At 38.0% G+C, this 18,208-nt stretch overlaps 1 protein-coding gene across 1 annotated transcript in view; it reads right to left on the minus strand.

Annotated features, from left to right (window-relative positions):
* The window catches only part of LOC129741988 (uncharacterized protein K02A2.6-like), a 59,089-nt gene extending 51,227 nt beyond the window's left edge, over positions 1-7,862 (minus strand). The window contains exons 1-4 of the mRNA XM_055733832.1: positions 7,646-7,862; positions 6,705-7,145; positions 5,552-6,590; positions 4,683-5,484 (exon numbers count right to left, since the gene is read on the minus strand). Of these exons, the coding sequence (XP_055589807.1) occupies positions 4,683-5,484; positions 5,552-6,590; positions 6,705-7,145; positions 7,646-7,862 (2,499 nt within the window). The remainder of the gene's footprint in view (positions 1-4,682; positions 5,485-5,551; positions 6,591-6,704; positions 7,146-7,645) is intronic.
* Between the last annotated feature and the right edge of the window lie 10,346 nt (positions 7,863-18,208).

Genomic DNA, 18,208 nt, shown 5'->3' on the forward strand with positions numbered 1-18,208 from the left:
TTATTTAAAAGTAAATTTTTTAAACTTAACTATGGTTAGAAGAGGATTTACATGAATAAGATGTTCTGAACATTTGTTGAGGCATTTAAATCACACGTTTTGCACAAGATTTCAACTTTCTACGACGTTTTCTAACCAAGTTATTGCAACTTTAAGTTTTATTTTTACTCAACTTCACGAGCGTTTATTGCAAAAACGTGCAAGTGGATTTATAAAACTAATAAACCACATTGAAGCTTGAACTAAGTGCAACAAATTGGTGTTGGTTCCATTTGTCTCCACGTGCTCGTAATTGAATACAACAAGCAAATATTTGATGTGTTTCACGTATTTCCATACGAAAAATGGAAAAATTGATTTCCAGGCTACGCAGATGCTGCACAGAACGAAGGCAGAAGGCAGTTGAAAATAATTTTTGTATGGAAACACACAAAACACATCAAACGTATGCTTGTTGTGTTCAAATACGAGCGCTTGGAGACAAATGAAACCAACACCAGTTTGTTGCACTTAGTTCAAGCTTCAATGTGGTTTATTAGTTTTAAAAATCCACTTGCACGTTTTTGCAATAAACACTCGTGAAGTTGAGTAAAAATAAAACTTAAAGTTGCAATAACTTGGTTAGAAAACGTCGTAGAAAGCTGAAATTTTGTGCAAAACGTGTGATTTAAATGCCTCAACAAATGTTCAGAACATCTTATTCATGTAAATCCTCTTCTAACCATAGTTAAGTTTAAAAAATTTACATTTAAATAACTTTCAAAATAAAACCTTTATAACTCTGCTCTGAAAAGAGATAGAGTTTTGATGTATTCAACAAAGTTTCATATTTTCACGTATTCTACAACTTTGTAGTATAAAGTGAAGCTCTATCTATTGAAATAAAAAAGTTAGAGTTTTCAATTTTTTTATAGTGGATCTTGACTAACTTTTGATACTTTCAAATTATGAAGCATGTTTGAAGAAGCAAATGTTCTGAAGACACTTAAGAGATAAGATGAAAGACAGAGGCGCTACGAAAAAAGTTCCACTTTTAGCCCTTTCGGACCACTGTGCGATGCTAGGAGAGATCTCACTGTTTGACCACATTCTAAACTGAGGCAGTCTTTTTACTGGAGTAAGCACGCGCGTACGCACCGTGACTTTCTGGTCCAAAGTTTTGTCCACCGAACCCGGTTCTGGCCCAGTTTTTTTGTCCATGAAGCTCCATTCCTGTTTATAAAGGGTGTCCACGATGAAATTGCCACACGCCAAATTGATTCGCAAAATTCGAGTTTTCATCCGATTGCCATCAATTTTTCAGAGATTGATAAATAACTCGGATTTTATTTACATTCCATACGCAAATGCCCGCACCATGGCCTTATCCCCGGCCATAAGATTCTGCACAACCTGTGAATCAACCATTTTTTGCATGAAAACCCATACTTTCTTCAGTTTCTCGACTGTCTTCACTACTTTAGGTCGTTTAAGAAGGCGCTGCTTCATAATCGCAGCCGCTTCTGGAGGCACTCTTTCATGTACAATTGTCCGTTCATCGTGTCCTGGGTCCTGGGGAAAGCTACACTCCGCTTCCCGCATGTGCAGATGGCTTTCCAAACCAGGAATTTATTCGCAAATTTGGTTTAGCTGGTCGTTATCCGAGGAAAGCTAAAAAGTTAGCAATTAGCATTAGCATAAAATCAACCGAGGGTATTTTTTTTGATAAATTAGATAACATTTACCTGCTAATTTTGCGGATAATCGAAGGCCAGTTTCTTCAATATTAGGTTCATCAATATTTATCCTTGCGAATTATGTTTCCACAGATCCAGCTATCAAGTTTAAAAAATCCAGCAATCAAGTTTTTCCGTTCCAGAGTCATGTACACTCAGAAATGAAAAAAATATGAAAATTATTATATTTCAATAACTCCGATATTTCTCTGACATTAATATCCAGAAATATTAAAAAATAAATATTTCAGATATTTAAATTTATGCATCCGAATAATTTCTCGGCGTGTAATGATCCAATGCATAAAATTTAATAACCGAGAAATTATATATTATTTTGTTCAAACAAACGCTTTGTGCGTTTAAGTCCCAACTAAACGGGTATGAGCACATGCTAGATTCTTCAGTTGCTAAATGCCTTTCAACTTGACTGCATGCAGATTCCATTCTCTTTAAATATTTAACTGAATCATATTTAAATAGGATGGACTCAATTGCAGCAAGTAATATTACCAACGAAATGCACATGTTTGTATGCTATGGTCAATTATGCACATTGACCATAGATAGAACATGAACGAAAATCAAACGATTTTCGTTTGGTTTTTCTGTTTATTTCTGCTTTAAGCGTTTGCCTTTACATTACGGCTCAAACTTTTATTTCTGACCACCAGATGTCGTTCCATAACATTTCTCAATGCATAAATTTTAATCGCAGAAATATTTCCCAGTGAGAAATATCCCAGTAATTACACCATGAGAAATATCCGTGTGCGTAAAGAGGGAGATATGTGAAAATACCTAGAATATAACTGTTTGATATTTTATTTATTTCTGAGTGTATGCATTTTTTCAAGTTCGATCCTCCAGAGAACTGTGACGTCATCACCCACCTGGTGTTGTTTTCGCTGAAAAGAGAAGGAAAAAGTTCTTTTCACTAACGCTGACTATGAGGAACGACATAAACCAACTATCCTCATAAAGTCCCGGTCCAAGAACGACAATTTTACTACAGTTTCACCACTTTAAAAGCACTTTTCCGAACAACTTTTAGTCACACGCGTTGGAACCAGGACGGTTTGTTTATGTTTTGAACGAATCGCTCTCACATCTCCGGTGTTGGTGACAAATGAGTGCATGAGATCGACTTTTGAATGGAAGAGAGTAGACGATTAGGGATGCTCATGTTATTTAGGGTATCGATATTTTTTTGCAAGCAAACAAAGTTTTGAAGAACGTTACTTAAATAGAGTTTTGAGATTGTTATTTGAAACGGTTTGTTTTTTCGGTTTAGAATGAACGTAGATTTTTTTTTGTTTCTCAGATGAATTTTTGAGGTTAAAATATCCAACCGCGTTCAATATTCTTTTATTTGTCACTGAGCGTTATCTAGGAAGAAAATACAATTCGTTTTTTCTCGATACTTTTTTTTTGAGGGTTAGAGTTTATTTTTCAACTAGAGTTTTCAGTGACAAAGATAAATTTTTTTTGTTGATCAATATTAAATCGGGCACTCCATTCATTAGTTAATTTCATGTATAATCACCAATTGTCATCAATGACCGTTTGCAAATTCGAATCACCGCTTTTAGGTTTTGTTTGAATGGAAAATTATTCAGCAGAAGTTTTTAAAGTGAATCTTTTCGTGAGACTCACTAGGTTAAGTAATGAGTTTGCATTAAATATTTTAGATCCGCTGGAGACCAGAGTTGAAACATACATTGACGGTCAGTAACAGGAGTAATAATTCTTTTACTTCCTGCAAATTGAGAAGGAGCCAATTTATTGGTGATGAACCTATATGACCCCGGAAACTAAAATATTTCATTGGAAGCTATTTTACATTTGACCTTCGAAAATTTGATTGAAAAAGACTTTTGTATTTTCCAACGAAATTTTCGAAAATTTAGTGAAGAATGATGTAACAGTATCGATATTTTGTTATTTTTGCTTGTGCACCCCTAAAAGTTATTTTTAGAATGCTACTTCCCAGAGCATTCTCTGGCTTCAAACCCGTAGCCACTCAGGGATAGTACTCCCAGACTCCCATCAGTAACTGGAACTCACGAGAGTGCTCTTTAATCGAGGCACTCAATGACGTCGAACCCCACCGCCCAAGAGCACTCCAGATATGACGTCACGAAGGAATCCCCTTATTTAAATGAGATATGATTGCAACTGGAGTAATTGTTTTGCGTTTGATTTATATGAAGCCTGTCGTCACCAGCTGGTTGATATGCGTCCGGTTATTAACCCCATAACTAGACTAGTATGAATGTAGTGGTAACCGGGGTTGTTGATTTCGCTCCACCCGAACTTACACCCGAGATCGGAGATCAAAACCTCAGATGAGATGAAAAAGTCTTGATAAGAAGAAATTTTCTTCGGAGAACTTCGTGATTATCAGTTCGCTAATAATTACGAAGTTCCGGTTACGAAAACTATGCGTGTTCAGGGTTCTGCGTCCCGGAATCGCCCGATGGTTCTTAGCTGGTTGTCCCTACTCACCTGATGCGTGCAAGCTTCGTTACGATCCGATGTACAATGGCGTCTCGTTCGATGGATACAATGCGGCAGCAACTATAGTTTGCTGTGTGAGATTGTATGTGTGAGAACCATCACAGTGGCTGCGTTCTGATATTTATGTCAGTCATATAACAGGACCACCTTCAGTTTAAATCTCATATCGCACATCTCCCTTCTCTTCCGGAGAAAAGAAAATATATCAGTTGTGAAATTTACAAACTTAAAAATTAAATTGTGCAATACAGGTTTTATTCCCAATTTCTTCAAAAGATTTTTTCTCAGTGTTTTTTTTTTACCACATTGGATTATTTTAGAATGAGTATGATAACTATTTCGTAAGCGTGTATCCAGACGTCAGATTTTATTGTCGTTCTGTGTTTACGAAACAGAGAAAAACAAACGACAACTAATTTGCTACGGGTCGAATTGTTCGCGTTCTACTGTCTGGACATAATCATCGAGGAAGCTCGGCGGATTACTCGATCTTTTCGGTCTTTGGTGAATCTCATCCGGAACATTAGATTCTCTGGAGTTTTCTGCGTTGGATCGTGTGTTATCTGCTCGCCATTCGCCAATCTTTTTCACTTGAGTGATGTGTCGTTTGAGAGATTGACCAAGGCTGTTATGGAGGGTAAGGCTTCCGTTATCTTCTTTTATCACCGTGAACCGCTGAGAACCGAACCGTGTGTCTCCCTTACTGCGAGTTTGGCGCTCGATGATGACCATGTCGCCTGGATTAATTCGACACTTCCGTGCTCCACGTCTGGCGTCTTCTCGGTGCTTACCTTTCATTTTTGCAAGTAAGTCATTATCATTAAGAAGATTATCGTCGCAGTTGACCCGTTCGAAATTCAAGAGTGGAAAGTTTCGATGCACTTTCCGCCCTAACATCACTTCTTCTGGCGGGAATCCAGTGACCGAGTGAGTGGCAGCGTTGTGAGCATTAATTGCTGCTTGCAATTCATCATTAAAATTGCTCCCCAAATGGAAAGCTGTTGACATCGCCTTATTAATCAATTTCATATAATTTTCGACGAGTCCATTTTGCTGGGGAAAGAGTGGTGTTGTGTAAATTGTTTGAATTCCTCTGCTTGTGCAATATAATTTATATGGCTCTCCGTTAAAAGGAGGCCCATTATCGGAACGGATGTTTTTAGGGAAACCTTCTCGTGCAAAAATACTTTCAAGTACACTTTTAGTATGCTCAAAGCTGGTGGATTTTACCGGGCGTGCGATCAAGTATCTAGATTTAAAATAAAATAATTAATGAATACGTTTTACTAATCAATTCTAATCAATTAGATTCGTACCTGGATCGATACTCTACAATCACTAGGATGGAAATGCCGCCAATTCGGGCATATGGACCATTAAAATCTAGGGCAATCGTATCCCACACGGCTTGTGGAGCGATAATGCGCTGCATTGGGGTCGGTTTTTCCGGTCTGCCATTAAGTGCGCAAGCTTGACAAGAATCAACCCATTCTGCTACATCTTTGGAAATCCCGGGCCACCAGACGCGTTCTCGTACGATGGATTTCATCTTGGCTGTCATGGGGTGCCCTTCATGAGCAACCTCAAGCGTTTTTTGACGTAGTTTATCTGGGACTACTACGCAACCACTTTTTACGAGGATTCCATTTTCATTCGAGAGATGGTCAGCTACACACTGGAATTTTGCCAAGTCTTTCGTCCAGTTCCTGGTTTCTAAAGCGTCCATCACTTTTTGGATGATAGTATCTTTGGAAGACTCTAATCGAATTTCGGATTCGGTTAGAAAACCAGCAGTGTTGATCTCGAGTGCTGCAATCTCCCAAGGGCTATGTTGATTATCGAAAGGCTCATCAGTACCAACGTATAAGCGTGAGGAAGGATCCGCGATATTGTTGCTACCGCGTACGTACTCTACGTCGTAGCTGTACGGGCTTAGACGAAGGGCCCAGCCATCTGCTCTCGTAAGGGCACGCTTGGTGTTTTCGCGATTTCGATTTAATATAAATGACAAGCCTTGGGCATCTGTTCGCAAGGTGAAATGACGACCAAGTAAGAAAAACGAAAAGTGTTCTACCGCCCACACAGTGCCCAAGGCTTCTCTTTGATTCTGGGGGTAGTTTTTTTCCGTGGCTGACAGGGATTTTGATGCGAAACTGATAATGCGGGGGGAGCGATCTTGGTTCTCTTGCACAAGAACTGCACCTAGGGCATTTGGGGAAGCGTCCGTGTATAATACAGTTCTGTCGTCTTCTGAGAAGTATCCCAGGGTGGTTGCGCAATCAGTGATGTTTTTTATGGTGGTTTCAAATGCAACTTGTTGTTCAGGGCCCCACATCCAATTCTTAGTGTCTGTTGCTGATCAAAGGGGGTTGGTTATGTTGGCGAAGTTTTTAATGTAAGGGCTAATGTAAGAGGCCAGCCCTAGAAAGCTTTTAAGCTCAGACACTGTTGAAGGCTGTCGAAACTGACGGATGGCTTTTATTTTTGCTTCCTCAACATGAAACCCGTTGCAGTCTAGCTCGTGGCCGAGGAATTTAATACGCGTTTGATAGAATAGACATTTTTCCATGTTTAACGTAAGATTGTTCTTCCTCAAAGCTATTAGTACTAAACTTGTGATTTTTCTCAGTTTTTCCAGGGTATCAGCGTAGGCCAAAATGTCGTCAATATATATGATGATGTTTTCAATTCCCTCCAAGACACGGCACATCTCCCGTTGAAAAATCTCGGGGGCCGCATTGACCCCGAACATTAAACGGGTATAGCGGAACATGCCGTTCTCTGATAAGAAGGTTGTTAGATCCCTCGATTCCTTCGACAACTCCAGGTGGTAGAACGCGTTGGTAAGATCGAGTTTGGTGAAATACTTTGCGCCGTGAAGTTTTATTCTTATTTCGTCAATGAGGGGTGCTGTGTGAGATTGTATGTGTGAGAACCATCACAGTGGCTGCGTTCTGATATTTATGTCAGTCATATAACAGGACCACCTTCAGTTTAAATCCCATATCGCACAAAAACCAATAACTTTTTTCGTTCTGAGGGCTAATGCTTTTTCTCGTCCACTTTTCTGTGGACTGTGAAGTAGGCCGGATCGGCAAAAATTTGTGTTCGCGCGTTAACTAGTACACAATAAAAATTAAACGTGGTCTCGAACGATTTTTTAAAAGTTAAATTTTTTCCCTCAGTTTTTCCCTCCGAGTGCAAGATAGTGCATATTGTTTTACTACTACGACTACTACGATATAAATATTGAAAAAGGGTTATTGATATTTTGATTATACACAAAAGTGCGTTTGGTTATGAGAACCAATATATTAGCAGATTCTCGGAGGAGTCGATCCACCTGCAACCCGCTATCATCCAGCCAGGGAAAGGTTACCCTACGCACCCAGCGATCGTCAACGGCAAACCCATCTCCATCACGTGGTACGTTTCGACCGACAGTAGACACCGCAGATTGGCGAAACGGCATACGCGAGGCGGCAACGGTTCTTTTGGGTCCAAGATTGGCATCGCTTCATCCCGACCGACGGCGATTTTCCGGAAACTTTTCCGCTTCCGGTGTAAAATCAGGTTTGAGCAACCATCTAACCCGAGTGAGTACTGAATTGAAAACACCATCGACATTCTTCCGTTCTTATGTAGATCCTCAATTGAGCGGCACTCACCAAGCCTACAGCAACAGCTCAGTTGGTTCGGGCGGTGCACATAGAATTATGACGTGTACCCCCGAGGTTGTGAGTTCGAATCTTGTGGAAGATTCAATTTTCTTTTTGTAAGTGCCACGCTACGGCTGCATTTGAAAACTGATTGCTCCGAGCATATCCGATGGGTAATTAATCATACCACACCACCCAAAATAAAACCCTAAAATCGCACTGAGAGAGATGGGAATTTCCTAGGAAAAATTCCCCCACATGGCCATTAATTAAATTGAATATATGCACTCCTAAGTTAAAGCAAATTTCTGAGGGAAAAGTAAGCCAGGCAGCGTTTGCGAGCGCTGATAGTTAGGGGGAAAAATGCCCCGAAGGAAAATGTAAGTAAGCAGCTAGTAAAATTCGGGAAATGAAATTGTAAAACCCCCACTAACATGCAAAATTTTGGCGAATAGAAATCTTATTTTAAACGTTATTTTTGATGTAGCTTTTATTTGAGAGTTTGAAGGTCACGTTTTCTTTTTCGGTTTCCGCTTTTACTGGAAGCCTGGGTTGACTTCCGTTTTTTGACTCTTAGTTTTCAGCCCCCTTTCTAACCTCCTGAGCAAATCTGGGGAATTTTGGTCGGGGAAAGTGAGCCCTGTGAAGATTTAATTTGAGAATCTTATTCTTATTAAGTTCGTGTTTTAGTAGCCAACCGGAGAACTTATCTATTATCCAGGTTGTTTTTCTGCGAATTTGTTCGGGGATTTTGTTTGAGGGTCAACAGGTCGAGGAACGGTGGGGTGATTGGTGATCAAGGGCCATACATAACATACCCACCCTATTGATGGGTCTCTTAGCCGGGCAAGCATCAAACAGGAGGATGATCTCTTCGGAGTGGCGCATATAAATCATCCGCTAAGCACCCAGATTACTCCCATGCCCCAACTGCCTCCCGTTGCAATCTTTTGAGTGCGGACATGCTCCGGAACGCTGAACTTATCCTTAGCCGTGCAAAACAGGTTGCCGGGGATTTGTTTGAAGTCGGCCTTCACATATGTTTTGTCGTTCATGATGCAGCATTCAACTTTCGTCAGCATGTTGAGGTACAACTTCCTGGCATGGGTTTTGCCGGACTTGTTCTGCTTCTCGTCGCGATTAACACGTTCGTCGCCACGCTCATTTTGGTAGTTTTACTAGCCAGGCCCAAAGATATTTTCAGAGAGAGAAAGCAAATAGGGAAAATTCCCATATTTGAAACGTGTGGCGAAGCTGAGCGGTAAACTCAAGTAAGAGAGCGTCACACGCTTTTTGATGTGACGGGGCCCCCCAGGAAATACACCCATCACCCGAATATGGGTGCCGTGGCGATGAACGTGTTAAGGGCTTTTTGTACCTTGAGCGTTTGAAGCCCAGCCTTTGTTTTGGCCTTCAGAAAAAAAACTTCGGCTTAGGTGCAGCTTCTTAGTCACATCCTGAACGGAGGCGTTCGGGCTTCGATTGAAGGCCCCAACTACGCGGTTGTGATTTTTGGTGTTGTACGGAATATTTTTCCTTCACTTTTGAGCTTCCGATCTGTGGTCAATCGTTCCTTGAACCGCTTAATCACTCGCGACACCGTGGAATTCGCGATTCCCAACGTTTTAGCGATGGAATGATGCGAGAAATCCTTCTTCTCGTGATGAATATGCAAGATTTTATCACGCACGAACTGATCTTTCGACTCCATTTCGCGAGTTTTGATCACAGGACTTTAAAACTTGCAGAATGTAAATAGTGCACTATGAACAAAATCCACCCAAATTTGCATTAAATTCTACTCAACGGTTAAAAAGTTAGAGCAATTTCATAGTGTGGCAATTTCATCGTGGACATCCTTTACTTCCGAATCACATCCCGGACCGCTTCAATGCTAACTTCTTCCATTTTTGTCAAGTAACTCAGCGAAATGTTGGAGAGTGATTATCTTACTATCTTATTCAAAATTTGTTTAAAAACTTTTTTTTTAATCACAAAACAAAGCGTCCTACTTCAGATTGAAAAACGTCCTACCTTTTTCATAGTATTTCGAGCTAAATGTCCTACTTCCCGAAATTTTATTCTGTTAAGCCCAGCTACAATCATTTATTTTAAAGTTATTTAAAGTTTAAGAAAGAAAAAATAAAAAAATAAAATCAAATATCTGCTACATATAGCTTATGACTTCAGCTTTCTGAGACACTTAGTGAATTTGTGTTCGAACATTTCATAACTAACTTACAGACTTACAGCCCTTTTCCCGTAGCATGGTTTTTGGATTTTTTTTTTCATAGACTTTGAATAACTTTAAATAAATGATTGAAGCTTAATACTGTCTGAGATTCATTTGAGTCTCGCTACAAGCTTTCCGAAACTAGAGTTTTGTAAAATTCGGTTGAGAAACCTGAGAGTTTTAGCGGAAAAAGTGTTAGGGGTCATTTGACCCCCGGCGGTATAAATAGATTTACCACATGGCAGTAGGAACGTGGGGGGGGGGCTTGGGGGTTAAACCCTTTCCCCCCATGAGGATCCAAAAAGGCAAGCGAAAAATTCTACTATACACTCAAAATTTAAATTCAGATTCAAATTATGATTATAGAGTAAAGGCAGCCACACAATACCGCGTCAGCAGTCAACGCCGTCTAAAACGAAAACGCTGACGCGACGCACACGACGAATTTTGCATCACAATGCGGCGTCAAGAATCATAGCAACCAATAGTTTGTTTTGATTCGTTTATTTCGTTCCGTTGTTTTGTCTGTCTGATCTGTTGTCGCGAAGCAAATCCCAGTTCAATTTCCCCGGAATTTATAGTACTTGGAGGACGGCTGCTACCTCACAGAAGGAAAATTTCGCTTTGGAAAATTTTGGCAATATCAAATGATACAACAGGTAAAAGATTTGAAATAATACTGAAATATTCAAACCGATTTATTGATAATGATTTCTTTTCTGTTTCAGGGTATGCTACATTGTAGGAATCGACCTCCAGTTAATTTGCCGCATCTTTGGAAGCCAATCGGTTGCAGAAACGATCTGAATCGGTCGACAGTAGAAGCTGTGGAACGGACCAGACCATGTTCAACGATTGCACGGTGTTGACGAAAAAATGGAAGGAGAGGAAACATGAAAGGTTTGCTAAATGTTAGTGGAAATATGTAAATTTTAATGTAAATATAGTTCTAAATGTATTGCTTTAAAATATTGTTGAAAGATAAACTACATATCCGAAAATCCATTTGTACAACAATAATATTTTGATGTGACGACTCCATTAATCATTTGAATGGTTTGAATATCATTTAAAAAAAAAATTGGACGAATATTTCTTTGATTTTTATTCTATTTGTGTAAAACTTTGACAAAAAAAAACGTAAAAAAGGAAAAGTTCAAATCCTGCTGACGCGCTAGAATTTTAAATTTTTTCAAAACCAAAACGTCGACGCTGGAGAACGCTGCTGTTTAGAACAAGTTTTGCGTTTTAGAACAATGCCTTCATTGACGCGACGCACAATTGTGGTGGCTCAAACGGAAAATGGTATCCCCAAAATGAAATGTCAACGCGACGCTGACGCGACGCGACTTCCGACGGGCTATTGTGCGGGCGCCTTAAGGTTATTCAAGAGAGTAACAATCTAGATCAAAAACTAATGCTTAAACCTCGAAAACCCATCCAAAGCTCAAAAACTCTTCTTCACACTTCTTCAACAATTTTTCTCACTGTTCATATAAATTCAGATCTGGCATATAAGAGAAGCGACGTCTGATCCCTCTTATAATAAAATATGTGGCGACATCGCCAAAAGCTTGGACAAAAAATTCTCAGCATTGTTTTCTGGCTCAATGTTCAAGCTTTAAAGTGAACGCTCAGTAAATCCAACTAAACAACATTGAGTATGATGCCCCAAGGATCGTGTTAAACGGTTTGCATGACTTAACTCTAGTAAAAAATCAAATAGTTTTCTAACTAGAAACACGATCTAACAAAGCAGTGAAAAATTGTACCTGTGCAATCTGGCCTGGTTCGTATAAAGGTTCTCCGATTACTGACTCGTTGAGCTCGTTCATCCTGTTTTTCCCATCGCTACACGCTTAGCTCAGATAAGTCTATTCGATGTTTGTTAAAGCCTATAGCTTAGAATGCCACAGTACCTAATCATAAATTCCTGTGACGAGCTTTAAAATTATCTGTTTAAACTACAACAACAATCACAATACTCTCCTTGTTTGAGTTTTCAATAAAAAAGCTAAAAGCCTTACGACAAAAGCTCGGATCGATTGGAATCGATTTAGACAGTTCTTTTGTATCGATTGGAGGTTCACTACGGTTCCTTGACCGCCAAATGTCAGGTTTGTTATGGGCCCAAAAAATCGTGGGCCCGTATTTTTTAATGGTTGTCAATTCCAATGAAAAAAAAAAAATAAAGATGCCATCCCCCTGTATTTTTTCGTTTTTAATACGATGCATAATATCGTCCACCAGTACGCATATTTCACAGATATTTTATTTGCAATATTGATCATTTCTAATACATTTTTATTACAAAAAAAACCAAATTTCTTTATACTGCTTTAAAATCAAATCTGATTTTAGAGCAGCTGCAAATTGATGTGATACCTACTTAGGATTACGAGCCTGCTCATTGTCTCCCAGCTGCTTTCCATCTTTTCCAACAACTTTTCCCTTTTTTTTCAAAAACCAAAGAATGATATCAAAAACGAGCCTCAAACTCTTTTTAAAATATTCAATGCAAAGAAAAAAGGGACAAAACTTATTTTTAAAATCGGAATCAATTCGTTTATAAAGAACCCATCTTGAAATATGTGTAATTCTAGGTTTCATTCATACATTGATTTCTAGAAATAACATTTTATGTTTAAATTTTACGATTCAAATCGTTTTGAAATCAATCTGTAAATCACCGGATCCAGTCAAAACGTTGTGCAACCCGGATTTACAGTTAATGGAAAACGGAAACAGAATATCACCTCCCGGAATGCCAACGCCATAACAATCAGCCAGGGGTGTTTCAAATCCGGAAGAAAAAAAATGGAAAGCTGAAATCCTAAAGACAGCGTGACATCCAGCAGTAGAAAATCAATTTATCAACCGAACTTCCAACAATACAACATCTCAATGTCTTCCCCAGCAGCAGTAGGATATCCGATCCGATTGACACGTAATTCCGGAGCAGCAACTTTTCGCTTCTAGTCTTTGCTTGCTTGCTGGCTCTGTGATGTCCTGAAGCAATGCCTGGCCATTCCATATACATATTCGTACAAAGTCACACAACGACGACGACGAGTGCCATCATTGGATATGCCGAGGATCAAAATCGTTCTGCTGTCAAACAGGAAGAGCCATGTTTGCGACCGGAATATTAAGTATCGGACGATTTTCCGTTGTGTGTCGAAACAACAAAAATCAGGAGCGAGATATACGGGGAAAGAGAGAGAGAAAAAAAACGTTAAGTTGAATTGTGGCGCCCCCGGATTGTGAAACTTAAGGCGAACAAGAAACCGAGATGATCGCTATTGCATACAAAGAGGCAAAGGCCGATTTGACGCTATCTGGGATAATCGGGAAAAGCACGCCCTTCGTCTAGGTTTGACGTCACGCCACCCACATCACATAGGCACACACACCTTCGGCCACATCCCTTTAGTTCAAAATCCTTAGCGAGCGCCCGATGCCGACATCACGACGACCCGGAAAGTGCGAAACTGTAGAAAACATATCAATCACCTGAGGCGTGTTTCCGATGCAGAGATATCCTGGCACGGTTGCCTGATTGTCGGTATTTTATTGATGCGAGAGCAAACGTTCCATCATTATATTGTTTCTAACAAGGTGTGCAATAGGGTATCCTAAAATTGCAAAATCAATCGGATTCTACGGGCTTAACGTTGAGATGATAGCTTTGATTATAAAATAAAAACATATTTCTTCTATGGCGCAGGGTTCAACAAAACGCACTCTTTCAGACGCGCGCGGCACACGCAAACCATTTCTCTCGAGCAAAACACTTCTTGGTTTGCGTTCTGGTCGTTGACGCGCTCTCGCTCGAAACAAAAACACGCGCGCTCAATCTTTTCCCCTCGTTCTCGTCGACGAGATGCACTATCCGAAATCTGCGCGAGCGGCCGAGTCAAACAGGCACGGCTAGCTCTCGCGCGTCCTAATCGAGCGGCGGGTGAGGCCTCTCTTTTGGCTCAAAGAACAGCACGCAGCGGCCCACAATGCAGCGCGCGGCGGCTCTCCGAATGGTCCGAGGCGGCCCTCTTTTCGTCACCGGGCGGCGCGCACGGGCTCGAGTGAGGGCCTTGTGTTTCGTTCGTGTTTCTGTTTGCAGTGCCGATTGAGAAATCTGTGTGTAAGATTTTATCAACAGGATAGTTGAAACATATGTAGGCGCGCAATGGGATCTGGCGGAGGGTTATGAGAATTGATGTAGGTGGTTAACGTTACCCATTATTAACAGTTACCAGCACTAGTAACTATGAAAAATTTACCATGCAATAGTAAAATTTCGCGAAAAATGCCAAATGAAAGAGCTTTACAAAAGGATTGTTAAAATGAATGTTAAAAATTTTTTAGCCACTAGTAATAGTTACCAGCACTAGTAACTATGAAAAATTTACCATGCAATAGTAAAATTTCGCGAAAAATGCCAAATGAAAGAGCTTTACAAAGGGTTTGTTAAAATGAATGTTAAAAATGTTTTAGCCACTAGTAATAGTTACCAGCACTAGTAACTATGAAAAATTTACCATGCAATAGTAAAATTTCGCGAAAAATGCCAAATGAAAGAGATTTACAAAAGGATTGTTAAAATGAATGTTAAAAATGTTTTAGCCACTAGTAATAGTTACCAGCACTAGTAACTATGAAAAATTTACCATGCAATAGTAAAATTTCGCGAAAAATGCCAAATGAAAGAGCTTTACAAAAGGATTGTTAAAATGAATGTTAAAAATGTTTTAGCCACTAGTAATAGTTACCAGCACTAGTAACTATGAAAAATTTACCATGAAATAGTAAAATTTCTCGAAAATCGCCAAATCAAAGAGCTTTACACAAGGATTGTTAAAATGAATGTTAAAAATATTCTAGCCACTAGTAATAGTTACCAGCACTAGTAACTATGAAAAATTTACTATGAACTAGTTAAAATTCGCGAAAAATGCCAGATGAAAAAGCTTTACACAAGGATTGTAAAAATGAATGTTAAAAATGTCTTAGCCACTAGTAATAGTTACCAGCACTAGTAACTATGGAAAATTTACCATGCAATAGTAAAATTTCGCGAAAAACGCCAAATCAAAGAGCTTTACACAAGGATTGTTAAAATGAATGTTAAAAATGTTTCAGCCACTAGTAATAGTTGCCAGCACTAGTAACCATTAAAAATTTACCATGAAATAGTAAAATTTCGCGAAAAACGCCAAATCAAAGAGCTTTACACAAGGATTGTAAAAATGAATGTTAAAAATGTCTTAGCCACTAGTAATAGTTACCAGCACTAGTAACTATGAAAAATTTACCATGCAATAGTAAAATTTCGCGAAAAATGCCAAATCAAAGAGCTTTACACAAGGATTGTTAAAATGAATGTTAAAAATATTCTTTCCGCAAAAAATAGTTACCAGCACTAGTAACTATGAAAAATTTACCATGCAATAGTAAAATTTCGCGAAAAACGCCAAATCAAACAGCATAACATAAGGATTGTTAAAATGCATGTAAGAAATATTCTCGCCACTAGTAATAGTTACCAGCACTAGTAACTATGAAAAATTTACCATGAAATAGTAAAATTTCGCGAAAAACGCCAAATCAAAGAGCTTCACACAAGGATTGATAAAATGAATGTTAAAAATGTTCTAGCCACTAATAATAGTTACCAGCACTAGTAACTATGAAAAATTTACCATGAAATAGTAAAATTTCGCGAAAAACGCCAAATAAAAGAGCTTCACACAAGGATTGTTAAAATGAATGTTAAAAATATTCTAGCCACTAGTAATAGTTACCAGCACTAGTAACTATGAAAAATTTACCATGCAATAGTAAAATTTCGCGAAAAACGCCAAATCAAAGAGCTTCACACAAGGATTGTTAAAATGAATGTTAAAAATGTTCTAGCCACTAGTAATAGTTACCAGCACTAGTAACTATGAAAAATTTACCATGCAATAGTAAAATTTCGCGAAAAACGCCAAATCAAAGAGCTTTACACAAGGATTGTTAAAATGAATGTTAAAAATATTCTAGCCACTAGTTATAGTAACCACCACTAGTAACTATGAAAAATTTACCATGAACGAGTAAAATTTCGCGAAAAATGCCAAATCAAAGAGCCTTACGTGTAGAATGTCGAAATGAATGTAAGAATATCCTAGCAACTAGTTATAATTATCAGCACTAGTAACTATGAAAAATTGCTAATTAAAATTTCGCAAAAAACGCGAAATTTTGATATTGCATGGTGAATTTTTCATTGTTACTAGTGCTGGTAACTATTACTAGTGGCTAGCATATATTCAACATTCGTTTTAAAAATCCTTGTCTAAGGCTCTTTGATTTGGCGTTTTTTGCGAAATTTTACTTTTGCATGGTATTTTTTCATAGTTACTAGTGCTGGTAACTATTACCTGTGGCTAGAATATTTTTAACATGCATTTAAACAATCCTTATGTTCAGCTTTTTGATTTGGCGAATTTTGCGATATTTTTCTACTGTATGGTAAATTTTTCATAGTTACTAGTGCTGGTAACTATTACTAGTGGCTAGAACATTTTTAACATTCATTTTAACAATCCTTGTGTGAAGCTCTTTGATTTGGCGTTTTTCGCGAAATTTTACTATTGCATGGTAAATTTTTCATAGTTACTAGTGCTGGTAACTATTTTTTGCGGCTAAAATATTTTTAACATTCATTTTAACAATCCTTGTGTAAAGCTCTTTTATTTGGCGTTTTTCGCGAAATTTTACTATTTCATGGTAAATTTTTCATAGTTACTAGTGCTGGTAACTATTACTAGTTGCTAGAACATTTTAAATATTCATTTTAACAATCCTTGTGTAAAGCTCTTTTATTTGGCGTTTTTCGCGAAATTTTACTATTGCATGGTAAATTTTTCGTAGTTACTAGTGCTGGTAACTATTACTAGTGGCTAGAATATTTTTAACATTCATTTTAAGAGTCCTTATGTTAAGCTCTTTGATTTGGCGAATTTTGCGAAATTTCACTATTGCATGGTAAATTTTTCATTGTTACTAGTGCTGGTAACTATTTTTTGCGGTTAGAATATTTTTAACATTCATTTTAACAATCCTTGTGTAAAGCTCATTGATTTGGCGTTTTTCGCGAAATTTTACTATTTCATGGTAAATTTTTCATAGTTTCTAGTGCTGGTAACTATTACTAGTGGCGAGAATATTTCTTACATGCATTTTAACAATCCTTATGTTATGCTGTTTGATTTGGCGTTTTTCGCGAAATTTTACTATTGCATGGTAAATTTTTCATAGTTACTAGTGCTGGTAACTATTACTAGTTGCTAGAATATTTTTAATATTCATTTTAACAATCCTTGTGTAAAGCTCTTTGATTTGGCGTTTTTCGCGAAATTTTACTATTGCATGGTAAATTTTTCATAGTTACTAGTGCTGGTAACTATTACTAGCGGCTAAAACATTTTTAACATTCATTTTAACAATCCTTGTGTAAAGCTCTTTCATTTGGCGTTTTTCGCGAAATTTTACTATTGCATGGTAAATTTTTCATAGTTACTAGTGCTGGTAACTATTACTAGTGGCTAAAACATTTTTAACATTCATTTTAACAATCCTTTTGTAAAGCTCTTTCATTTGGCGTTTTTCGCGAAATTTTACTATTGCATGGTAAATTTTTAATGGTTACTAGTGCTGGTAACTATTACTAGTGGCTGAAACATTTTTAACATTCATTTTAACAATCCTTTTGTAAAGCTCTTTCATTTGGCATTTTTCGCGAAATTTTACTATTGCATGGTAAATTGTTCATAGTTACTAGTGCTGGTAACTATTACTAGTTGCTAGAATATTTTTAACATTCATTTTAACAATCCTTGTGTAAAGCTCTTTCATTTGGCGTTTTTCGCGAAATTTTACTATTGCATGGTAAATTTTTCATAGTTACTAGTGCTGGTAACTATTACTAGTGGCTAGAATATTTTTAACATTCATTTTAACAATCCTTGTGTAAAGCTCTTTCATTTGGCGTTTTTCGCGAAATTTTACTATTGCATGGTAAATTTTTCATAGTTACT

Source organism: Uranotaenia lowii, chromosome 2 (genome assembly GCF_029784155.1).
Source record: "Uranotaenia lowii strain MFRU-FL chromosome 2, ASM2978415v1, whole genome shotgun sequence".
NCBI lineage: Eukaryota > Metazoa > Arthropoda > Insecta > Diptera > Culicidae > Uranotaenia > Uranotaenia lowii.